This window comes from Spermophilus citellus (assembly GCF_964194105.1).
Source record: "Spermophilus citellus genome assembly, chromosome: 9".
Lineage (NCBI taxonomy): Eukaryota > Metazoa > Chordata > Mammalia > Rodentia > Sciuridae > Spermophilus > Spermophilus citellus.
Window position 1 is genome coordinate 109,253,035 of NC_138191.1, and position 26,786 is coordinate 109,279,820.

The following is a 26,786-nucleotide window of genomic DNA, read 5'->3' on the forward strand; positions in this document are numbered from 1 at the left end:
TTTATGCTATTAATTAACCTATTCAGTTCTATTAACCAGTCAATGTGTGTTTCCCACTAGGTTTTGGGGAGTTTTGTTTTTTTTTTTGTTGTTTTTTTGGTACCAGGGATTGAACCTATGGGTACTTAACCACTGAGACATTCTCAAGCACTTTTTATTTTTTATTTTGAGATAGGATCTAAGTTGCTTACAGCCTTGATATATGGCTGAAGTTGGCGTGGAATTTGCAATCCTCCTGCCTTCTCAGGCTCTGGAGCCACTGGAATTACTGGTGTGTGCCACCATGGCGGCCTCCCATTAGGCTTTTCAAAAAGACCCCTTAAGCCAGGCATGGTGGCACATGCCTGTAATCCCAGTAGCCTGGGAGGCTGAGGCAAGATGATCACGAGTTCAAAGCCAGCCTCAGCGAAAGCAAGGTACTAAGCAACTCAGTGAGACCCTGTCTCTAAATAAAATACAATGTGGCTCAGGGGTCAAGTGCTCCTGAATTCAATCCCCAGAACCAAAAAAATAAATAAATACCCCTTAATAGCAGTGAAAGCTAGCTAAATCCCAAGAGTCTTTCAAATCTTCAAATTCAAAGATACCTCTATGATATATAATGTTCTTCATAAAATATAGTAAAGTATAATTTAAAATGTAACTCACCACCTTAGACCTTTAATGAATCTATAAATACAGTCTAAAGTAATTTTAAAGCCATCTTCTAATAAGAACACCCTCTTACTTCCGTCATCAACCTTAGTAATTAGTTTTCTCTGTAGCCTCTTCCCCCAACACAAACCACACACTCACACACACAAAAAAAAAAAAAAAAGAAAAAAGAAAAACTTGTTTTAATTAAAGCACTTCAATGCAGGAAGGGAACAAAAACTAATGAAGCTACATCAAGATGCAGATCTTGGGCTAGCTGGACTCATTAATTTAAGTGTCCCACTCCCAGACCACCAAGCTAATAGTAAGCAAGATTTTAGCAATAAAATATTACTATAATTCCAGGCTGGGGTTGTGGCTCAGCAGTAGAGCACTCGCCTAGCACATGCGAGGCACTAGGTTCAATCCTCAGCAACACTTAAAAATAAATAATAACTTAAAGGCATGGTATCCAACTATAACTAAAAAAATTACTATAATTCTAAAACTTTTGGAAGGCTCTTATTTTGCTTTATTTATTTATTGCTGTGCTGAAGATTGAACCCAGGGCAAGCATTCCCAGTCCAGGAGGTATTTTTGTTTTTTTGTTTTCCTTAAAGTGAATGCCTATATCTAAAACTACAAAGGTTAGACATGCAAATGCCAAGGGTCTTAAAAAGTAATCCAAATATCCTTCTTAATGCCTTCAAAAACTCCTGGGGTCCTAGACCATAGAGTGTATTTTAAAAGAAGTAAAATAAAGGTGTCTTACCCTGCTGTCTTAAATAGAAAGATTAAAATTTTCTCTATTAAGGCATGAAAATTTGACATAAATGTTTAAAACTATCTTCATCTTGGTGCCTAGTTTGACTGACACTCATCTGAACTACTTTTACATAGATAAAGGGAGCAGCCAACTCTCTCTCAGTTGTGTAAGTACCTGAATCTGTTCTTGAGTCCACTGGTCGAGGTTAACTGATTTTACCCTGGATATGTGCACCCCCAAATTCCTGTGGATTCCAGCACATCGAATGCAGATAAACACGCCAATGTTCCAGGAGGCCCATCGTGGCCCTGTGAAGGTCAGGAACAGTACAGTCAAGTCAAATTACAACAACATTCAAGGCCCAAGGTGCCACACTGAGATTATCAAGCAAAATTTCTGCTAAAATGAAAGTGAAAGAATATTGACCACAATCGTCTATTAATTAACTTGGTTCATCCCTCCATGGATCTGCTTCTTCTTTTTTTAAGTGTAAAATTTTAAGTGTATAGAACAATGGTTTTTTGTATATTCATATAGTTGTATAATGGTCACACTATCTAATTCCAAAATATTTTCATCACCCAAAAGGAAATTCTAAACCCATTAGCAGGCACTCCCACTACTCCCAAACCTTACTTCCCAGTTCCTGACAACCAGAGATCTACTTTCTGTCTCGATGAATTTGCCAATTCTGGACATTTAATATAAATTAAATTATATGACATGTGGGCATTTATGCATGGAACAGTTTTCAACACTGACGAGTGTTGAAATACGAAATTATAATATGCTGCCACTTACATAAAGAAAAATCCCAGGAGAGCAGGGCAAAGTATGATACATTCTATTTAGCCTGGCACATTACATGAACAGTCCTCCCTCAAGAGACTCTGCAAGGTGCTGGGCCTGGAATCAGTTTTCCAACTAGGAAAAAAGATATAGATATGGCATGCCAGCCCAAGGCTCAACCTGAAATTGAAAACTCTGTTTATCCTCTCATCCCCTGCAGGCCTATAAAATATGCATCCACATTAACTTAATAGGATCCTTAATAAGATTCTTGGGTTGATATCCCCACTTCACCCAACTACAGGATTATCTAGATTCAAAATTCTCAAATAATGCAATTATTTAGATGTTTATTGGAACAAAGGAGAAACCTCAGAAATGAATTTTAATAAACTTACAGAATCTCCCATCCCCTGCCAACTTTGCTCACCCTAATAATCACTCTGGAAAATCTCAAACTTCTCTTCATAATTTTTATACCGGGGGGAAAAAAGTGACTTACTTTTACATGACACCTGTCAAAGACATACTGAAAAATCTATATATTTCCTTCTCTATTTTTCTTTTTTTTTTTAAAGAGAGAGAGAGAGATAGAGACAGAGAGAGAGAATTTTTAATATTTATTTTTTAGTTTTCAGCGGACACAACATCTTTGTTTGTATGTGGTGCTGAGGATCGAACCCGGGCTGCACGCATGCCAGGCGAGCGCGCTACCGCTTGAGCCACATCCCCAGCCCTCCTTCTCTATTTTTCCACAGAAAATAAGGATGATGTTAAAATTAGAGGTTGCAATAAAGAGATGAAAAGGCACTAATTGATTTTCTTCACTGATAAATAGGACCTGTTTGGAACAAGACTGCAGTTCTATAGTACACAATTATTTGACATGTTAGCTTGTATGATTGACAGCAATTTTAATGAAGTAATGCTAGAGTCCTGTGTCGAAAACTATTCATACAAATTTGAATCCATGATTATTATAAATAAGGATAGAATTGTTTTGACAAACAGCACTCGTTTATTACAACTACTGGTATAAATACATGAAGGCTCAAATCCTTCTTATCACCACCAGGTGGTGTTCTCTGCCTGAAATTTTATCCAATACCTTCTCATTGCTATTATCTTGATAGGCTAAGATGTATCTTCTAAAAAGATTTTAAATCCGTTCAGATCCCTAGATGGATTCGCAGTCAGTTTTCCATATAACTAACTAACATGAAGACTCACATACTTGTTTTCAGGTGGTGGGTGTTTTACAAATGAAAAATGAAAAATGAGGCTTGCTGGTACTCTACATATCTATTTTTGGTAATAGTTTTCAGAACTCTAATTAGATCTTAGTTATGTAAGATTTAAAATGGGACCAAAAGTTAATATTTCATGTTTCTTTAACATTTTTCCTTCTCTCTAGATTCTATAGTCTAAAACTCTAAAACTCATGATAAGATAGTTAAAAGGTACTAGTTTGCTAACAAAGTTAAAAGTCAAAAATATTCATTAAAAGTTAGCTGTGGTAACAAAGAAGAATAAGATTATGGCATTTGCTGGTAAATGAATGGAACTGGAGACTATCATGCTAAGTGAAATAAGCCAATCCTCCAAAAACAAAAGCTGAATGTTCTCTCTGATATGTGGATGCTAATACACAATAAGGAGGTGGTGGGGAATAGATGTTCATTGGATTAGACAAAGGGAATGAAGGGAAGGAAGGGAGGATGGGAATAGGAAGGAAAGACAGTAGAACAAATCAGACATAACTTTCCTGTGTTCATATATGAATACACAACCAATATAAAGTAAATCCACATCATGTACAGGAATGGGAAGTTATACTCCATGCATGTATAATATCTTGAAATATATTCTACTGTCACGTATAACTAAAAAGAACAAAAAAAATTTAAAAGTTAGCTGTGGAAGACTTGGGGGTGTAGCTCAAACCCCAGCACCACACAGCAAAAAAAAAAAAAAAAAAAGCATAAAGGGCCAACAGAAGTTAGCTATGGAATGTCATGCTGTTTGCTTCCTGGCCCTAAGTCTGAAGAAGGCAATCCCCTTTAACCTAAGCCACGGTCACAATGAGGAATTTCTCTAGATCCTCCAGAGTATTTACAGCCTTCTTGCCCCTGAGGTATGCAAGACAGGGAAGTGATGCTCTGGAGTCCCTGACAAGGCCTCAACACAGAAATAACCCAGCAACTGTCCTTTCATGAGAACCCAGATAAGAGCCTACTCTGCCCTATCCACCTCCCTGCCCCCCACAGAGCCATCACCTGACATCCCTCCTACAACATTTTCCAAGTGAAACAGTGACACTTCTGACCCAGATACCCATTCTCTTCTAGTTGCTAATCACTAGATTTATTAGTCAATAACTGCGTGATCCATAATAGATTCTGAAATTGGAGAAGAGAAAAAATATGAGACAAAAATTACTTATGTGCTGGGTTTAATTGACAACACTGAAGAGAGCGAGAGAGAGAGGGAGAGAGAAAGTTACTTATATGGCTAAAAAAGGGGAGAAATGTATATGATTAAAAGTATAATATGAGGGGTTGGGGTTGTAGCTCAGTAGTAGAGTGCTCGCCTCACAAGTGGAAGGCACTGGGTTCGATCCTCAGCACCACATAAAAATAAAATAAAGGTATTGTGTCCATCTACAACAAAAAACGTTTGAAAAAAAAAAGTATAATATGAGCTGGGCCCCAGCTACTTAGGAGGTTGAGGGAGGAGGATCACAAGCTTGAGGCCAGCTTGGGCAACTTAGCAAGACCCTTTCTCAAAATAAAAAATAAAAAGAAACAGGTGTGTGGCTCAGCAGTAAAGCACCCCAGGGTTCAATCCTTGGTACCAAAAGGAAAAAATAAATCTGTGTAGCGAGAAGACTTAGGTTTGAATGCAGCTTCATCAGTAATTACAGTGATAACCCAAGTGATCTTCAGAGATATACTTAAACTTCCTAAGCCTGCATTTCCTCATCTGTAAAATATGTACAATAACATCCACCTGGCAGGACCTGGAACATAGAGCAACAATAATGAATGAAAGCTATGCATAAGAACATGGTATAGAATGAGGTTTCCAGAATCTACTTTCCATTCAACTTCATTGATAAAGGCCAGCTAAATCATTCATACATCTACACCAACACTCTAGGCAATACTATAGATGGGGATGAGTTCTGGTCCTAGAATGTCAAAACCAAAACTGATTGAATGTCAGAAAGAAGAAATTTACCTAATTAAGCCAATATCTTCTTTACTTTTAAATATATTTTGCTGTGCACATTGAAGGTATAGACCATGATTTACATGATACATACATAATAAAATGGCTACTATCGTGGAATGGACATAATTTCAGTCTTCTAGAAAACATGAAATTCGAAGCAGTTTCCTTTACCTCAAAATAATTTGTAAATGCACTACCTAAACCCCTACCCAATCCCTTTCTTGGCTACACATCTCCTGCCCTTGTGCCCACACATGCCCCCACTACACACACAAAGAAGGCCCAGAGCTGCCAGCCTTAGTGGAAGGTGCCAAGATTCCATGGTATATGGCATTGCTGCTGCTAGGCCAGCCTACTTACATCTGGGATTCTTGCAGAAAGAAACCAATTATTCACTACATATTGGTTATGACAACCAAGGAGAATATACAAAAGGTGGGATGGAGTTGTGGCTCAGTGGTAGAGTGCTTGCCTAACACGTGAGAGGCCCTGGGTTCAATCCTCAGCACCACAGAAAAATAAATAAAAAAATAAAGCTTAAAAAAAAGAAATACAAAAGGTATTTTGAAATTGAAAATGAAAAGAGAGGGGCTGGGGCTGGGCTGAGCAGTAGCGCACTTGCCTGGCATGTGTGAAGCACTGGGTTCGATTCTCAGCACCGCATATAAATAAATAAAATAAAGGTGTATCAACAACTATTAAAAATATTTTTAAAAAAAGAAAAGAAAATGAAAAGGGATTCTGAGAGGCAATATTCCAAATAATTTTGAAAGCAAAGAAGATAGATAAATAAAAAAAAACTAGCCTAACATGCTCCATACTCAAAGCCCTGGGTTCAATCCTCAGCACTAGGGAAAAAAATATAAAATAAACTGTAGAAAGTACCAGCCCAGAGTCTTGTTACATGCATTTGGAAGTCTTTCTAGAGCATGTCTTCATTTGTAAAATGGAAAGCATGTAAGTAATATGCATTTATACTCGACTTCTGGACAGCATCTACATACAGAGAGAAACTACTGCTGCTCTGCTACAGATTTCCCTTGATGCTAATACTCCCTAACCCCACCAGAGCTACCAGGACTAGAAGGGTTCCAGGCTTGAGAAGTCAGCAGAAAGAAGGAGAACTAGAATTACAGATAGCTTCAAGCTATCGGAATAATAATTTCAGCTTTCTGACCTCCAACCTATAGAGTTTCAGAAAAACAAGTGTTGGGGGATCAAAAATAAATTGAAGGCTACACATATTTTGACTTGGCAGTATTGTGAAGCTACTGAAAAGTTCTTAAACAGGCAGGATAAGAGAGAAGAGAGAAAATCTCTTCCATCTTCCAACCATACATGCTGAATGTATTCTGGAAACTTCCAGAATCTATCAATTTCTACCTAGACTGTCTCATCTCTCACCTATAAACATTAATTCTCTTAGTATGATTTATTGAGTCCTTAGGACCCAGGTACCCTCTCAGCTGAATATTAAGGCTAGAAAGACAGAGACAATAAAAATGTGATTTCTTTATGCAGCAGGGGGTGGGGAGCTTTTAGATTAACACCTAATTGGTTTCCAGATTCTTACCAGAATAATCTCTCTAAAACACAAATCTGTACAAAGAAGACCTCTGAGTATAAATCTCACACTCAGAGGTAAAATATAAATTGGTGCAAATTTTCTGACTAGCATATTTCAAACTGAGCTCTTAATCTCTAGCCAAAAAATCTGTTCTTCCTCCATTCTTCCCCATGTTCATCAATTATACTCCCATCCATCAATGGCATCAGTCAAAAATTTAAACATTATCTTTGAAAACCCTCTCTCCTTCAACTCCTACATCATCAAGACCAAAATATCTGTCAAGATATTATCTCTTCTATCTATATCACTATATATCTGATCTAAAATCACCCAAATCCTTAAACCAGTGCTATAATCTAATGTCTTTCCACTTTTACCTTCTCTTCTCCCCAATGCGAAACAAAAACCATTCTCCACAAAACAGCCAATTTGAGATTTCAAGAATCAAAAGCCACCTTGCCACTCTGCTGCTTAAAACACTTCTATGATACTTGGAAGGACGAGACAGGAAGATCACAAGTTTGAGGCCATCCTAGGCAATTTAGCAAGACCCCATCTCAATAACACCAACAATACCCTTCTATAGAAGGTTTCTTTCTATTGCTGTTATATTAAAAAAAAAAAATCCTTAGCATGGTCACCAAGGTCCTATACATCTAGCCCATGTCTATAGGAAGCTCCAGACTCTCAATTCCTATGACACCAGCCCACTTTCATTTCCTCTAGGCACAGCATGCTCCCTCTTAGGCTTCTGACCTTTGTTCACGCTGCTCCCAAGCCTACAAAGCTCTTTCCCCAACCACCATCCACCACTTGTAGCCTGGCAAATATCACGAGGGTCTTAGCTGATATGTTTCTTCCTCAAAGGAGCCTTTCCTTGGCCTCCCCTTTGCAAATTATAATCCCTTTTCCAAACTTTTTACATTTTAGTATAGAAATTTTCAAACACAAAAGCAGAGTATAGTTAACACCACCTTCAGCAATTATTAACTCTTTGCTTATTTCAGCTACGGTCCCACCCACCTTCCCTCACCCCCAAAGACTGGATTATTTTGAAGCAAATCCCCCAAATTATACCATGTCAAATGTATATATGTCAGGCTATTTCTCTAAAAGATAAGGACTTTTTCAAAGTTATGAACTTTCATTGGTCCTTTATATTTTCTTTCCAACTTGTACCACATTTTATTGTATTTATTTGTGTGACTATTTAGCATTTCTTTCCCACCGAATGACAAATGCCACAGGAGCTGATGCCAGTTCTACAACATTCACTGACATTCCTGGAGCTCAGCAGTAAGTAAATTCTTTGTCTCCCACCCCTTGTAAAAATTCATCAAGGTAACATCAGGTCAGGTAAACAAAGAAATATGTCAAAATGTACTATATATATATATATATATATATATAAAATGTACTATATATATTATATGTGTATATATATATATATATATAAATCAGAAATAGCAGAATGTAGAATTGCATACCTATAATCCTACCTACTTGGGAGGCTGACAAGAGGATGGCAAGCTCAAAGCCAGCCTGAGCAACTTAGTGAGACCCTGTATAAAAATAAAATTTTAAAAGGCTGGAATGAGGGGCTGGGGATGTGGCTCAAGCGGTAGCGCGCTCGCCTTGCATGCATGCGGCCCGGGTTCGATCCTCAGCACCACATACCAACAAAGATGTTGTGTCTGCCGAGAACTAAAAAATAAATATTAAAAATTCTCTCTCTCTCTCACTCTCTCTTTAAAAAAAAAAAAAAAAAAAAAAAAAAAGGCTGGAATGAAATTCAGTGCCTGCCTAGCATATGTGGGACCCTGGGTTCAATCCCAAGTACTGGGAAAAAATGCAGAAATAGCAATGGATTACATAAAGGAATTATGATATAGAAAGATCACCATGATATATTAATTTTTAATTCAGTATTAAAACTGTATACATAAAGCAATTCCATTTTGTTTAAAATGTGAAAATAAATACACACACACACACATTCACACATACATACAAGAAAAACATCTAAACAAATATATATAAAATGATAAATGCTACTGTCTCTGGGAAATGGGATTGTGAAATATCTATTTTCTATGTTTATATATGCCCTACATTGTATGTACTGGGCTTATATTAACTTTGTGATGAGAAATAATGATACAGATATTTTATTTTATTTTTTGAGAGAGAGAATTTTTTAAATATTTATTTTTCAGTTTTTGGTGGACACAACATCTTTATTTTATTTTTTTGTGGTACTGAGGATCGAACTCAGAACCCTGCGCGTGCCAGGCGATCGCGTTACCACTTAAGCCACATCCCCAGCCCGATATAGATATTTTAAAGACAAAACAATACAATACTCCATGGCTCCTTACTGATTGAAACTCCTGAACATGATGCATAAAGCTCATAAAGAGCCTGTGATTTGCACATGCTGAGCTTGTCTTCATTCTGAAACGTGCTCATACACTCATACCTCTTTGCCTATGCCATTCTTTATACCAGGAATGGTTTTCTCCCCTATCCTTTACTTTGGAAACTTTAAAACCCAGTCCAATGACACTGCTTCTATGAGATCTTCCCACGGAATAAATCTTGACCTTCTCTATGGCTAATAGTCATCAATATGCTTTGTTCTTCTAAAAGTATCTTATTAAAGTTAGTTATTTATAAGTCTCTCTTGCCCTAGACAGGCATTAAGCTCTAGAAGGTAAGAACCATGTCCCTCATCATTTACCCCAAATATTTAGCACAATACTGGCCAACAGATGTTGCACTCTAAGTATTTATTAAATGAACTCAACGATGAGCAACAAAGTATATAATCTTTTTCTGTTTGGAAAAATGAAAAGGAAGCTAGTCATGGTGGTACACGCCTGAAATCCCAGCAACTTGGAAGGCTGAGGCAGGGGTATCACAAATTCAAGGCCAGCCCAGACAACTTAAGAGAGACACTATCTCAAAGTAAAAAGGAAGGAGCTGAGGTTGTGGCTCAGTGGTAGAGTGCTTGCCCAGCATGTATAAGGCCCTGGGTTTGATCCTCAGCACCACATAAAAATAAATAAATAAAATGAAGGTACTGTGTCCATCTATAACTTAAAAAAAAAAAAGTAACAAGTCTGGGAATGAAGCTCAATGATAAAGCTCTAGTCTAGCATGCACAAGGCTTTGGGTTCCATTCCCAGTATCATCAAAAAAAAGAAAGAAAAAAAAGGAAGAAGTAGTTTTCAAATAACACAAAGGCTAAATCATTCACAAAAAAAGAGGGATGAGTTTACTTTGGTGAGATTTCAAATGCAGAACTAGCACCAATGCATAGAAGTTGATTTTATCACGCTCTGGGGGGAAATTTTCTAACAACTAAGGTTGTGTGGAAACAAATGCAGCATATCTAGAAATAGTAAAATCCCACTAGGGGCAGAGGTTGGGTAATCAACTCTCCAGGCTGGTAGAAAAATGATTCCACATAGTAAACTGAGGGAACAATGACTCTTCCGGTTCTTTCCACTACTAAAGTTCTAGTTGGTGTTTTATAGGTAATTTTTAGGCCCCTTCCTGATTAACATTCAATGGCTTTGAAGCACAAAATGAGATAATTAATTTATGAAGATATCAGGCACTAATAAACCTAAAACAGTTAATCAATTCAGCTAATGAGCCTGGAATTGGCATTGAAAATGGTTTAAATGTACATAAAGAAGAATCTAAATCAACAAACTGATTTTAAAATAGAGATATGTTCTCCTTGACTTAGCCTTTCATTAACTCTGCACAAAATTTGGGAGCCAAAGTTTAAAAAAAAGAAAAGAAAAACAGTACTTATGAATGAATCCAAAGCCAGTTACCTTGATTCCACTCCTTATATGCCTCCATTCTCTGACTCACTACAAAGAATGCCAGAAACACCAGTACCATCTTGGAGAAGTTTAGGCCTGCTAGGAAGTTATGTTTACCAGCTTATTTCTATCTATATAAAAGCGAATTCATCCAGTTCCCTATTCCAAAATAACAATAAACAATAAGTACAAACTTTTTAAGGAACCAAAATAAGGGCTTGCTCAATCAACCTCTGCTCTCAGAATGTTTGCAAGAGAAGTCCTTTCCATCTGGGCTATAATGTAGTTTCCCTTTGTCAAACAGAAACACTATCCACATTTCTACATTGGGAAAAAAAAAAAACAGAATTTCAAAACAAAGCAAACTGATGAAACAATTCTGATACTGATTAAGGGAAAAATGTAGTAACACTAAGCTAAGTTATTTAAAATCAGAGGATCAGAGGTGGGAAGGTTAGGAATATAGCTTAGTAGCAGAGTACTCACAAGTTTTGTGAGAGAGAGAAAAAGAAAGGAAGGAGATCAATCAATGAGAGGTGGGAAAAAATCTTAAAAGCCATTAGGTCCAACCTCAGTGAAAGCAGGAGGAAATACTTCTACAGCTGACCACCAGGCTCATAGAGTGCTAGGTCAATTAGGAACCATTTCAAAAGACAGTTGGTTCTACCATTAGAGATGAGATTAGTAAAGAGGCATCCCTTTTGCTGAGTACCATTAATTTGAATTCCTATCATTTCTATCTCCTGGCACTGTTTTTTACTTCTCTCATATTTATATAAAATATCAAAATATGCAAGATAAAGATGGAGTTTGATAATTCTAACAAAAGAGAGCAGTATTCATATACCCAACCAAAATATAAGTTAACTGAACTAACTTAATTCAGAAGATCAATGAAAGAACAGATGTTGCAATTAGACTGCTATGACATCCGTGGAAATGAAGCAAGGCAACCATATCTTCCTATCAGGTAACCAGAAAAAGAAGAAAAGTGTTGAGTACTCACTGATGAAGTGATAATCAATCTACATCTTAACCTAAATTAATAGTTAAAGTGGCTTTTCTCAAAGGACATTATCACTAGGAAATTAACAGGAAGGCAGACTGAGGTCTAGCAGAAGAAAGGAAGGAGACATTCTTCTTCTTTCTCAGGTTGTTAGCAGTGCTTATAGACAATGGTGCTGCCATGACTTTGCTTAACCCTGGAAACAGGTGGGCCACAAAATGAAATACTACTGCAAAAGAAATACAGAAAGGAATAAAAGTCCAAAACAATAAAACCGTCAAGGGACAGGAGGCAAAACAAAGCACATGTCTACAGCCAGGTGCAGCAGCCTCCCTCAGCTCCTCTACACATTTGCTATTCATTTCCTTTAAACTCTAGGAAACACAATACCTGCTCTCAACTGGTTCAATAATATTTTTGTATGTATCTGAGGTTATCTACCTGGCCCCTGCTATCCACAGGGTTAAAGATATGGGTCATTTAAACTATGTCATTAATTACCTGTGTGACTTTAAGCAAGTCAATTCACTTCTCTGAGGGTCAATTGCTTTACTTACATTAGATTACCCCTAAAATCTACCTCTTTTAAAAGATAGTAACTGCATCTTTAAAATTCAGCAAAGTACATAACCCTCAATAACCTTCAATCTTATTTCCCTCATTTGTTATGAGTAAGTAGAGTTTTATTATAGGTTAGGTTGTGACTCTTCCTGTCTATCCTAGCAGTGAATGATAACTAATGTATACTCACATGATGCTTCTGGTAATAAAGAACTGTAAATCAACCAACCTGTACCACTACTACTCAACTGTAAGCCCCTGAAGACTTCAGGAAGGAAAGGATAAGGTCCTAGTTTAAATTTTTTTGTCAGTTCTGAAAAGAACATGCTGCCAAGGTATATTCTGATGATGTCATCACCCCATTCAAAGACATGTAACCGGATTCCCACCATCAAACAAACTCTAAATTTCTAAGTATGGTTTAAATTCTTGCATGATCTGAGCCTTTCTAGGATCAATTCTTATCACTCCTCTTCTCACTTCTGTACACCAACAACGGGCATCACTTCCCCTTAAAATTATACGCACAGATGCCAGTTGTCTTGTTCCTGACACAGAGAAAGCTAAGAATGAATCCCATCCAGACATCTGAAGCATTTTTCTGATATGGAGACAGGACACAGATAGAGGGACGCCTGGGTAGTAAGTCTTTGATTCCTACCAGAAAGCCTCTTGGCCACCACAAAAATCAACGCATGCATATATCAAAACAATCATGTTGTACACTATAGGTATATATAGTTTTCATTGTCAATTATGCTTTAACTTTTATGCATAAGGCCCTGGGTTCACTTCCCAGCATCCACCCCCAAAATCCTTTTTCAGTGTCTTACAGCTGATCCTGGAGCAGCTATGCAGGGCTCTTCTTGGTGGTGCTGTCTGAAATTTTAAAACAAAGCTCAAGTGTTTTGGCATTTCCCTGGGAGAATCTGGTATATGCTATGATTGTTTTTACAGTAAAGGGCAGAAATATTTTAAGAAGGTCAAAAGAGCTAACTATAAGATTTTCTGCTTTGGTTGAAGACTCTTGGGAAGTCAGTGAGATTTGATTGATTATTCAAACCAACGAAGGCCTCCCGTTGCTTCCAATGGAGGCCATTCCTCTGATGGTAAAACAAAACAAAGAGGCCCACCTCTTCCCTTGAGCACATTGCAGTCTTACTCAACAAAGAATAAAAGTGAGCCCCCCAAAAAGATAAGTGGAGTGCTAAGTCCATTAGGAACCAAGCTTTGGTTTTTATGGAGTGAAACAATGATGGCTCACCTTCAAACACAGCTGAGGTCCCTAGAAGATGCATCAAAAGTCCTTCATTCCATTATAACTGGCACCCAGCACTCCCTGGAAGCACCTCAGAAGAGTGAAGAACAACTTCTGAGGATAAAAGACGGTATGGTTGAAACATTCATCTCTAGGAAAGTCTGGGAGTGCCTTTCCCAAGAAGCCTCAGTATGGAAGCAAAGAGTGTGGGAACTGAGTAAAAATGCTGGACAACTTGAACATATGAATACACAGGGTTGTAAGTAAAAGAGAAAGCCAGCTTAAAATCCACCACTGAAACTGTGCTGGAGGTGATAAATTTGCTCTTTTAGAGCACCACATGAACAATGGCAACTTGAAACTAGGAAAAGGGTGAATCAGAAAATGGAACCACCCAAACTATCAGAAGTCAATCTGAAGAAGCTACTTGATACTGAAACGTTTCCTTTAAAAGGCTTGAAGAGCTTCTTACAGTTTCCTGATCAACTTAAGATCCTTCACAGGTCTTAGGGGCTACTGGTAAGGGAGCTTTTCATGAAAATCTTCCCCACAAAGCCTTTTCTCCTTCCTATTCCAACTCTAGCAGTACTTCATGGCCTTTTCTGGTGCACACACTCTTCTAAAGTTGTTCTTTATCTTTTTTTTTTTGGGGGGGGGATACCAGGATTGAACTCAGGGGCACTTGACCACTGCCACATTCCCAGCCCTATTTTGTATTTTATTTAGAGATAAGGTCTCACTGAGTTGCTCAGCACCTCACTTTTTACTGAGGCTAGCTCTGAACTAGTGATCCTCCTGCCTCAGCCTCCTGAGCCACTAAGATTACAGGCACATGCCACCACACCTGGCTCTAAGGTTGTTCTTTTGTTGGCTTTTATTTTTATTTTTGTTGTCTCCTTTAACAAAACTAATACAATATAATTTTTTTTTGTATTTTTCTTATGTGAATAAAGTTTTAAATGACTTATTATAGAAGAACCACACAAAAGTAACTTAAGTATCTGCTATGGTTTAGATATGAGGTATTCCCCTAAACTTCTGTGTTAATGTAGGAATATTAAGAAGTGAAATGATTATGAGAACTGTAACCTAAATCATCCATCTTAGTTTGAATGGACTAAGTGGATAGTAACTGTAGGCAGGTAGGTGGATGAAGGAGGTTTATCACTGGGGGCATGCCTTAGAAGGGTTCATCTTCCCTATGGCTGCTTCCCATTGCTTTCTCTCTGCTTCCTGACCACCATGGACAGAGCAGGGCTCCTCCACCATGCCCTTCTGCCATGATATTCTGCCTCACCTGGGCCCAGAGCAATGGAGTCAGCCCACCACAGACTGAAATGCTGACACCATGAACCAAAATAAACTTTTCCTCCTCTAAGTTATTCTTGTTAGGTATTCTGGTCACGGGGGTGGAGGGGTGAGGGGGTGGCGAGAGGGGTGGAGTGGGGGGAGATGCAGGTCAGTGGTAGAGCACTTGCCTAGCACATGGAGGGCCCTTGGTTCAATCCCAATACCACACACAAAAAAAAAGTCATTCAAACTAAAGTGACATTTTGTAGTACCCTACATAGAAAATCAGAGGAAAGGGTGTTTATGATGCTCCTTGTCTCCCAGTTAGTCCATGATATTTTAGCTGTAGCTAATCTCCTACACAAAGGCCCTGCTTAAGCATTTATGAATAAGCTAGAAGAATAGTAGCTGAGACAGGGCTTCTCTAAAAACAGAAGGGCAGAAACAAAAAAATAGCTGCTTTCATTGGGGGCAGGAAGAAGGTTATTTCATTAGGAGCCAAACAGTGAGATTATCTCAGTACAAACAATTGCTTGGCTTGAAAGCTTCATGTGCAGTTACTCCAGCAAACCCTCAGCTGGAATGGAACACAGAGCCTACTAGGACCCAAGAACAGGGTCTGAATGACGCACTCTTAAGTGTCAGAATCTAGCTTTAGGATCCCAGTCCATCCCAACAAGGATGCCCACAGAACATGCTCTACCCCACTCAGCACCATTCTGTACCTGACCCAGAGAAGAAAATGAATTTAAAGAGATGAGGAAAACTGGGAACAGTGGGAGCAAATTCAAAGTTATTCAAACTGCTGGACACAATGGTGAACACCTGCAATCCCAGCTACCCAGGAGCTTGAGGCAGTAAGATCACAAGTTTAAGAACAGCCTGGAAAACTTAACAAGACCCTGTCTCAAAATAAAATGAAAAGGGCAGAGGATGCAGCTCAGTGGTAGAGTGCTTGCTTACCATGTGCGAGGCCCTTGATCCAATCCTCAGTGCCACATACAAAGAAGTTATTTAACCTACACTGACATTTTATAGCAAATGTAACAAATACAAAAATTAAGTCCCCTCAGAAATCTAATATATTTCAAATCATTACTTCAATAGCCAATGGCAGGTTGGGGGAGTGGGTGGATATAGAGAGATCACTGAGCTAACAGCCAGGCAAGTATTTCAAAGTCAGCCAGGTGGACCTGATGTTTCAAAATCTGACATTATAATTAAATTAATTCCCTAGCACTCATGACCTCACTTCAGGTAATGAACACTAACTTGGTTTGCCAGAAGTTACTGTCTTCACTCTCTGGGGACATTCAGTTCCCTATTTTTTTAGGTTACTTTGGGTTAAAGCTTTAACTTCCTCTTTTGCAACAACCACTGTCTATTTATATCCTCACAACAATACCAAATGCAAAGTGAGCCTGCCTGTGGAAGTATGTGGTGGGGTACCTTTAGGAGAAGGTGCTTAAGAAGGGTGAGGTGGTCCCTGATCCATGAGGATGCTCTCCATCCTCCATCCCTGGGATAGATTCCTGATGCCACCACACAGATGACAGATTAATTTCTTCCCCTGGGTACGTAAGCTCATAATACTGGATTCCAGATAAAAAGACCAAGTCCTAATCCACAATTCAAAAAACAAGGGGCTTCCTAGGTTGCTGACCCAATAGCCTTTGTAAGTAAATGATTTCATACATTTCAATTACCACCTCCACCAATGGCCAACAGCAGGCTAGTATTACTATCATTAAATTCCCTCATAATCAAGTGTTGGCATTTTCCTGATAACAATAAGCACAGAATACACATGCTGACAAAATAGCTAATAAGCATCAAAAGAACAATGTGAAAATCAACAGAGAAAAACAGCCCACATTCAATCAGTCTACCTTCTCCCCCAAGACAATTTCTCCTCGAGAGGCAATGTCAATCTTTGTAGCAATTTTTGGTTGTCACAACTGGCAGAGGAGTTGGTGCTAGGCATCTGGTGGGCAGAGTCCATGGGATGCTGCTAAATATCCTAAAAAGCACAGGACAGTCCCCCAAACAAGTCATTATCCAAAATGTCAATAGTGCTGATGTCAAGAAATCCTGTTCTTGAGGAACCATTTTTATGCCATTTAGTTTGAAACAAGTGAGATATAAAAAACATACAAATTCTGCAGAAAAGACTCTTTTCCTGATGTGTTATAAACAGATAAACATTTAGAGTATTGCTATGGTTTAGATGAATGTCCTCCAAAGGTCCATGTATTAAATAAATTTTGGTCCCCAGGGTACCACTACTGAGAGGTGGTAGAAACTTTAAGAGGTGAGGCCTTAAGTGAGGTCCTTAGGTCACTGGGAGTATAACCTCAAAGTGGATCATGGGACCTCAGTCTCTTCCTCTTCTTTGTTTCCTGGCTCATAATCTAAGTGGTTGTGTTCCACCAGGCACTCCAGTCATGATATGCTGCCCTTGCTATAGGCCCAAAGCTACAGGGCCACCTGATTTTGGACTGCCCAAGTTCACAGAAGAAATGATCACCAGTTGGACTGGAAGTAGAATCATCTTTACATACCCCAAATGTGTTATACATAGTAGATGCTCAATAATGAACACTAAATCAGTATCTTGTTCTTCAGGGGTTCTTTTTATTACAACATATGAGTCACTGTGCTGCTTGGAAACTCAATATCTGAGATTGTGTGTGAAGACTTAGTCATAACCTTTCCCATTCCCACTCCCCTTCCTCAAAAGGAAGCCCAAAAGGGAAGAAGAGTGTAACATACTAGAAAGCTCAAGCCCAAGTGGCCAGGCAGAAAATGTTTCCAGTTGTTCCCAGGGAAATGCATGCCTTTCACCCAGGTAGAGGCTCTATGCAGAACCTTCTGGGTTGACAAATGAGACCCCATAAAAGGTCATGAATATGTGAACTTCTGTCTATTTAATGGAGTGCAGCAGCTTCCCTAACACATCAAAGGAGGCCCAATCAATAGCAAACACACAGAAAACTGATGCCAGTTTAACTGAATCACAACCATATCCAATCAAGCTAGAGAATTTTCATTTCTAAATAAACAGTAGAATAGAAATGAGTTCTGGGATCAAAGTACAAATGATTAGTCCAGTGGCATGCTGCATGTTAGTCATCAAAACAGCCCGGGCTTAAAGGAGAGCAAAAGGTGGAGATTTGTCCTTTCACAAAGAAAATATTGACAGTAATGTTTCAAATGCCAGATGTTACACAACTCAGTATAATAAGGTACACAGTCAAAAGATGTGGTACAATGGGGTAGGTCAAAGATGGCAGCCATATTGGATAGAAAAATCCTGGACAGGAAATACTATGCAGAAAAACTCAGGGCAGGTCTCTAGGAATACAATCACAGTTTCAAAAGAGCCAAAGATTTTCAAACTAAAGAAATCTATTCCAATGAGTATACCAAGAGCTTCTAAAACTGCAGCAAAGTTATTATTAATTTCTAGAGCACCTGAGAACACTATCTAAATATTTACTCCCATCCCACAAAGGGCCAAAGAACTGCTATTTCAGCCCACTGTTTCATAGCCCTTGCTACATTTTCCCCAAGACTAAACCTCCTACTGAGAAGCTAGGGGATAGTGATTAGCTCCAAGTTCAAATGTGGCACAAGATGCCAGAAGCACACAAATGAAATAGCACAAAGAAGCAATTACCACAAAACACCCATGAGATTCACTTGCTCAGCTTCCTGTAATATCACAGATCTTCAAATATCTGAGCTAACAGTATGAAGGTCAAAAACGAAATAAAACATAAAAGAATATGATCTGAACACACATTAACAGACTGATACTATTTATGATGTGGACAGAGAAACTGTCAGACACTGTTCATTAGTTATATAAAGACAGACATGAAGACAGACCCTGTTCTCATTTACAACCTAAGGAAAGCCCCTGTTTAAAAAAAAAAAAAAAAAAAAAAAAGCAGAAGTCATTACCCCTTTCTACTAATAGGGCCTCCCATCCATTTGTTAGTATATGAATTTAAGTGAAGAAAGAGTGTGTGAACGACATAAAAGGCTAATCAATGGCACAACAGTATCCCCCCACACCAGGCACAGCATGTGAAATGCTGGCCCATATTGCTGTGATATGGTTCATAAAACTGTAGTCAAGCCAGGGTGGCTCTCCACTCCTTCCCCCAACAGGTGTCTACAGCAATGAAGCATTTTAAGAATGAGAGTTCTAAAGCAAGTTATCTTACAACTTTTTAAAATTAGAGGGTCCCAATGATTAGTTTAAAACTGAACGCATAAACACCTTTCAGTCTAAGAGTAACACGGAAATTGGCATTGTACAATTACTTATTTTATTGAAAAACTGAAATCCAAATGTTCAACAATTAAGCAAAAGTTAAGGAAATAATGACCTATTCCCATGATGGGACACAATGACGTTTTAATGTCATGAAAAAGCTTACAATAAATGTTATACAAAACAATAATGATATAACATCATTGTGGTATAAGCTCAAGTAAATAACCTATGATGAGGATTATGGAAACTATCTTCTGCATCAATCTGCTTTTTCATTCTTTCCAATAATTTTTTTCACGAGTATGGACAACTTTCATAGTCAGAAAAGATGAAATCTCTGCTTCTTAAAGAAACAGTGTTTAGGGGCTGGGGATGTGGCTCAAGCGGTAGCGCGCTCGCCTGGCATGCGTGCAGCCCGGGTTCGATCCTCAGCACCACATACCAACAAAGATGTTGTGTCCACCGAGAACTAAGAAAAAAATAAATAAAAATTAAAATTCTCTCTCTCTCAAAAAAAAAAAAAAAAAAACAGTGTTTAATGTTCAGAAAATAAGCACAAGGACTCTCCCACCTGCCTACTTCTTCAGATACCAGCAGACAAAAACCAAGTGGTCTGGGAATCTGTTCCTATGACAACAATTTTTTTTCTTTGAATACATTAGAAATCTAATGAAACTGGGACCTATTTTTACTCTGCCATAATATGGACTCTTCAGGCACTTGTGTCAGGCTGCTTCTATTCACAGACAAGGCTCAGAACCATATAGTATATATGGAGGTGCTAAGCTATAATCTTTCTGGTTCCAATGCTGCATTCAATGAAGCTTCTTTGCTCTCCTACAAGCAGGGAATGCTCATACAGTAGTTGCACTGTGGCAAAGATCTTCTCTCAAATTTCTCTGTCTGAAACAGTGACTCTAACCAAACTTCTCATGCCCACTTTCAGAGCAACAAAGTCAACCCTGTTCCAAATAGCTTCTCTTTCAGAAAAAAAAAAAAAATGCTTTCAACGCTTATTTGCTTTTCAAATCAGTTGTCACACTCAAATTGGTTTTCATTAGCTCTGCTGTAAGCATCATAGTAAGAACAGGAGTTTCCTTCCTGTTTCTCCTCTGAGGGTTTGTATTAGTTATCACATGAGATAAAGTATCCAACAAAAAACCAAAAAGACACCAATGTCCCCTCCAGCAGGATCTTTATGCTATAGCATAAGCTGCCACCAGCTCATACAGAAAATCCTGTAAGAAATTGTTTTTCAAAGGCTTAAGAGCAAAAACAACCATCCAAATAATACTACATGACAAACTTTTAAACTCAAAGCTAGAAACATTAGAGAAATCATTTCTAAATCCACACATCTGGGGACTTCCAGTTAGACAAGAAAAGAGGAAGAAGGCAAACAACAAAATTTACTGTGTGTGCACTTCAGGCAAATGAGATGAAGTAACACTGCAGGATTAACATGTAAACCCACATCTAGAGATACAAGCTCTACAGTAGAGGTCTGGGGATTTATGGTTGATTCCTTCACTATCAACTGCTGCAATAAACAGCATAATCTGAAAAAAGAAAAACAAGACACTATTTGGACCAACCACTATGTAAGGACAAGTGTATCAACTACAGCTGACAGAAGGTCTCTCCCTCTTGCCATTTGTTCTAAATACATAAAATGGGAACATTACACATTTGGTTTCTTGGTGAGGAGAAATAAATGAAGCCTGAAGAATCCAGTTCTCATCTTGGGGACTAAGAAATTTCTGTTTGAGAGCTCTGGCTTGAAATTTAAAAATAATCAACAAGGTATTCTCCAAATTGCCTTATATAATTCAGTACTTAGATAAACATTTATCCCATTTATACTTCAAAGCAAACCAGCATGCCTATAGGAAATACTCAAAAGAGGGTTTTGGTCAACAGAAATTGTCAGAGAATCACTTCACATTAATTGAAAATGAAAAGTAGTAAGAACAATAGAATCCTATTACTACCCAGTGACATGTTACAAAGGTGGGATCCCAGGGCAAGTTTCAGCTGCACAAGAGGGAGGATGGGGAGAAGAAGACAGTGGGACAAACTGAAGACAACAACCAGGGCCACCTTACGCTGTTGGATGGCCACAGCTGAAGGTAGATTTGGCTCATCTCTGGGATTTTCCAGTGGGGAGGTACCTGCCGTTCAGCCATCAATGGACCAGCATTCACAAAGCCTGTTGGGAAATATAGGATCCAGAAGAGTGGGGTAGGAAAGGAGAAAGTTTGGAAAAGGGAAGAGTCAAACACAATTGCAAAATATCAGAATTTTAAACAAGAGGCTTCAAAACGCACAGATGTGCCTTTTAAGGTATACCTTTAAAACCAAAATGGCCTTGCTGAAAAGCGCTGCTACTCTGGGAAGCAGCCGGATATGCTTTTTAAAATACCAAATTACAAATTTTCATTATATCTGCAAATTACAATAATACCTGCCAAGAGAAAATTATCTTTTTGGAAAAAGTAAAAAACAATAAAACCTACATGATTTTTACTGTTGGTAACTTTATTCAAACAATGAAGGTCCCTTATCTGTGGTCTCTAAGGAAAGTAAAGCAGACACCCTCACACTGCACTGAAATCTTTTCTTGGCCTAGTTCCACCAAGTCCATTAATGTAGCAAGGGCCCAAATGCAGGTGACCTGATTGACCAAAAAAAAAAAAAAAAAAAAAAAAAAAAAAAAAAAAAAAAAAAAAGCACTTCTAGAAAGTGCTGAACTTGTATCATGTAATTCAAATACTTTTATAATCAAGAAGAAAACTATTAACAACAACTTGGGAAGCTCTGCCTTTAAATGGAGCAGCAGCAGCAGCAGCATTCCTTACACGACAAAACACTTTTCAAGTTTAATGTAGAAGAAAATAGATCCAGTGATCTCTCCTCTCTTACCCAGTGCTAACTAGCTGAACTTGTGGGGGGAACCAACCAAGCAACTAACAAGACTAGTAAAAAAGATGTGCAGCACCAGGAAAATTAGCCCCACCACAATTACCTTAACTGTCAAGGAAAGCCTAAGCCAGGTTTAAGGCTGGCATCCTCAAACACTGTGCATCCTCTGTATTCTAACTCGGGTCTCCAGTTGTAGATAAGACTAAATATATCAGTGTAGCTACACCATGCTTAGGATTAAAATTTCCCAGAATCGACAGGGCGGGAACCCATATTCCTAAGAAAAAAAAATGATAAATCATTTCTCGAAATGGCCAACAGTCACATACAAATTCAAGAGAAGCCAATTTGCCTAGCCACACGCCCTACTTACACAGGCTATGACTGAGTTGTTAGATTACTTCCTGGGACTAATTCTTGTTTCAGCAACAAAGATCCTTTAGAAGCACACCAAGTTGTACCTGCCTGAAAACCCTTCCTATCTCTTGCCTGTAATAACTCAAATGAGGAAAAGACTGTATCTCAGAGATGTTTTACGTGCTTTTGTCTTTACTTGCTGGCACTTGAGTCCTACCCTTCCTTGCTCCACTCTCACAGGGCACTACATCTCCCAGGCATTCTTGCCAACTGATTTCTGGATAAGTTCCCTCAACAGGAGGTATGGTGGGGATAAGAGGCAAGAGGAGGAGGCAAGAGCCAGGGTTCTCTCTCTCTTATTTGGCCTGGGTACCACTGGACAGCTCCTCTTTCCACGCTTCCAGCTCATATTAAAGAGCTAGGACTTCTCAACCTTGGTGATATTTTTTCTATTTTCCTTAGGGGCATAATAGCTCAAAAGTATCACTAATCCCTGGAGTGCCTCACCAGCCCCTGTTTAGCTTCTTGGCTTCTTACCTGTGTAACCTATTCTCAATATTAAATTCCCTCTGCTTTTATGACCTATAGTGGTTTGCTTCTCTAATAAGGAAACCATTAAACAGGGACTTCAAAGCTTTTTTTTTTTAAACTTATTTTTCAGAAATTAGTTTTTCTAAGAATTAAAACAATTATTCAAAGAGATCTACAAAAGATCTCTTCTAATGAAAAACAAAAGACATATAGATGACAAGATCCATTTATTCATTCAAACAAAGATTTACTGAGAGCCTGGTCTTGTCAACTCCTTTCACTGCTGGAAAGACCACAGCAAACAAAATAGGACCAAACCACTGCCCTCAAAGGCTAGCACTATTGTGGACACGTCATGTGTGGCAAATCATAATCTACAAAATTAAACTAATATAGCCAGGCCTGGTGGAGCATACCTGTAATCCCAGCAACTCAGAAGGCTGAGGTAGGAGGTTATCAAGTTGGAGGAGTTCAGCCTCAGCAACTGAGCAAGGTCCTACACAAATGTGCAAGCCCCTGTCTCAAAATAAAAAATAAAAAGGACTGGGGATGTAGCTCAGTGGTAAAGTACCCATAAATTCAATCCTCTGTGCAAAAGAAAGGAAGGAAGGGATAAAGAAATTAACTAATCAGTATAGGCACAGCACAGTGGCACACACCTGTAATCCCAGAGGCTTGAGAGGCTGAAACAGTAGAATCATGAGTTCAAAGCAGCCTCAGCAAAAGTGAGGCACTATGCAACTCAGTGAGACCCTGTCTCTAAATAAAATACAAAATAGGGATGCGGATGTGGCTCAGTGGTTGAGTGCCCCTTAGTTCAATTCCCAGTATCCAAAAAAAGGAAAAAAAGTTAACCAATACAGGAATACTGCTTTAAAAACGAAGGAATCTGGTAAAAGTGAAGTAATGTTAAGGTGTGCTACTCTACATAGATTATGTTCCTATCTTTCAATGTGGTATGCTGAACTGTTACATTCCAGAGGCCAATACAGAACTTTTTCAAAATTAATATCTATATAAACTGGTCACTTGCTCAAACAGAAGTACAATTATGATAAGGATTTAAGCAGACATAACATCAAAATTAAGAACTGTGTGCTTCGAATGTAAAACACGTGCATTTTATGCAGATTCTTGCTTGGCATCTTTTTCACAAGGGATATCATCTGGATAAAGAAGAGTCTGGCTCTAATAAGTTAATTTATCCCTTCTCCACAACACAGGTAGACTGTGTCAACATAACATACAAAGCCAGCTGCAATGTACATAATGAGTAGGGTATCAGAGTCACTGATTGCATGATATTATTCCAAAATGGAATTTTCAGGCAGGAGAAGAGAAACAGGCAATGACTCATGTGATGAATGGTTATACAGACAACTATGCCCAAGAAAGCTGCCACCTACATACTATGACATCAGATGAAAAATGCAGAAAGAAGGTAGTTTATGATATATCTGGAAACAAAAAAAAATTTGCTGCAAAGTATACCCAAAAGGTGAAGCTGTGCCTACCTGTTTATGCAAGGTACCTTATACAATCAAGAGCACACATCAAATACTCAAAATATGACCTGCTTGAGCATAAAAGCATGTTCAACCTCAAAACTCAACAACACTGGCTCCAGAGATGATGTACTACATACTGCTGGCATTTCATTAGATTTTTCTAACGTAATTTAATGTACCCATGAAGGTACACTTCCATTGACATCTTGTGCACACTAAACCCAGACCTTTCTTAATATTCAGCAATTAGAAAGCATTTCATTTGACCAGCAGGTAGACCTACAACACTGTGAATTTCTTATACAACAGGGAATCTAAAGCATAATGCATATTCACAATTTCAGTGCCATAAAGCATGTTAAGAGGAAAGGAGAGCCCATTGAACTGGGCTTTTAACTTTACTGGCCCCTGACTAGTTGACAAACTCTACCCCTTGACAAGCCCCAACGTGTGGACAAGAAACTACCCACACACATAAACCATACAGCACACCTTGGAGGCTGTGCACATTCTGTTTCCTCTTCCTGGAATGAAAAGTCCCCTAAATTCACCTAGCAAAGTTCTGCTTATCCTTTAAGTCACAGCCTAATTATCTCTTTGAAGCCATGACTTCCTGTGAAACAGTTTTCCTTCTCCAACCCATTCATTGTTCCCTGTACACAATGCCACAATGATAATTACAACGTTGTATCTGTATTTGTTTTACACATCTGCTTCCCTATTGGACAGTAAAATCCTTGAGATCAAAGATCTTATCTTTGGGGCTGGGGATGTGGCTCAAGTGGTAGCGCGCTCGCCTAGCAAGCATGCGGCCCGGGTTCGATCCTCAGCACCACATACAAACGAAGATGTTGTATACAAACGAAGATGTTGTGTCCGCCGAGAACTAAGAAAAAATAAATATTAAAATTCTCTCTCTCTCTCTCTCTCTTTAAAAAAAAAAAAAAAAAAAAAAGATCTTATCTTTGAATCCATATGTCCTGGCAGAGTATCTGACATAAAGCATGTGCTTAAGAGCTGGGAGCTGGGGCTGTAGCTCAGTGATATAGCATTTGCCTGGCACATGTAAGGCACTGGGTTCGATCCTCAGCACCACATAAAAATAAATTAATTAAAGAAATTATGTACATCTACAACTAAAAAAAAATTTAAAGAAATATTTTCTGAATAAATATATGTAGTATGGGATCTCAGACTTTCAAAGGGTTCCCCCAATAGATCCAGCATTTTGTATTTTTTTTTCCTCACTGCCACAGAGCAATATTTAAGAACAAGGAGAACAAATAGGAAAGTTATCTCCCAAGGAACAGGTTTAGCATGTTGATATTAAAAGACAATTTAGGGGTGGGGTTGTAGCTTAGTGGTAGAGCACTTGCCTAGCATTTGTGAGACAGTGGGTTGGATTCTCAGCACCACATATAGATAAGAAATAAAGGTCCATTGACAAGTAAAAAATACATTTAAAAAAAAAGACAATTTAATGGGGATTTTGATAAATTACTTTCAGTAAAACTGTGTCAATCTAACCATGACTGTCGAGTTAAGGTGTATTAGCTGTAAAAATCTAGAAAGTTGGGCTGGGGTTGTGGCTCAACAGTAGAGCACTCGCCTAGCACATGTGAGGCCCTGGGTTCAATCCTCAGGCCACATAAAAATAAATAAATGAAGGTATAAAAAAAACTAGAAAATTATTTGACCTTAGCTATAGAAGGATGTTTAACAACCAGAAATGAAAGCAGAACTCCTCCTGTTATTAGATCTGATAGGTTTTTTAAGCTCTCAAAACATGCCACCAATATAACTAAAAATAATTAAAAATTGACAGGAAAGCTAGGCACAGTAGAGAATTCCTATAATTCCAGAGACTCAGGAGACTAAGGCAGGAGGATTACAAATTCAGGACAGCCTCAGCAAATTAACAAGGCCCTCAGCAAGTTAGTGAGACCCTGTCTCTAAATAAAAAATAAAAAGGGCTGAAAATATAGCTCAGGGTTCAATCCCCAATACAAAAAAACCCAGAAAAACCAAACAGGAAAATTATGTTCTAAGGAATGATATCTAAAAAGCAATAACTTAGCTATCTTAGCTATCAATGGAAAACAAATGAAAGAAAAACTAAAGATTAATTAACAGAAATTAAAATTTAGAACTGTATTAGAACATTTTCACACAAAGAAATTTACTGGTCTAATCTTTCATGCAAGTCTGAAAAGTCAGGGAATATCCAGAGGCCATCC

General features: G+C 38.4%; 1 protein-coding gene across 1 annotated transcript in view; it reads right to left on the minus strand.

The window, feature by feature from the left end:
* The window catches only part of SMAP2 (small ArfGAP2), a 49,491-nt gene that overhangs the window by 18,259 nt on the left and 4,446 nt on the right, over positions 1 to 26,786 (minus strand). The window contains exon 2 of the mRNA XM_081305710.1: positions 1,574 to 1,707. Coding sequence (XP_081161836.1) covers positions 1,574 to 1,707 — 134 coding nt within the window. The remainder of the gene's footprint in view (positions 1 to 1,573; positions 1,708 to 26,786) is intronic.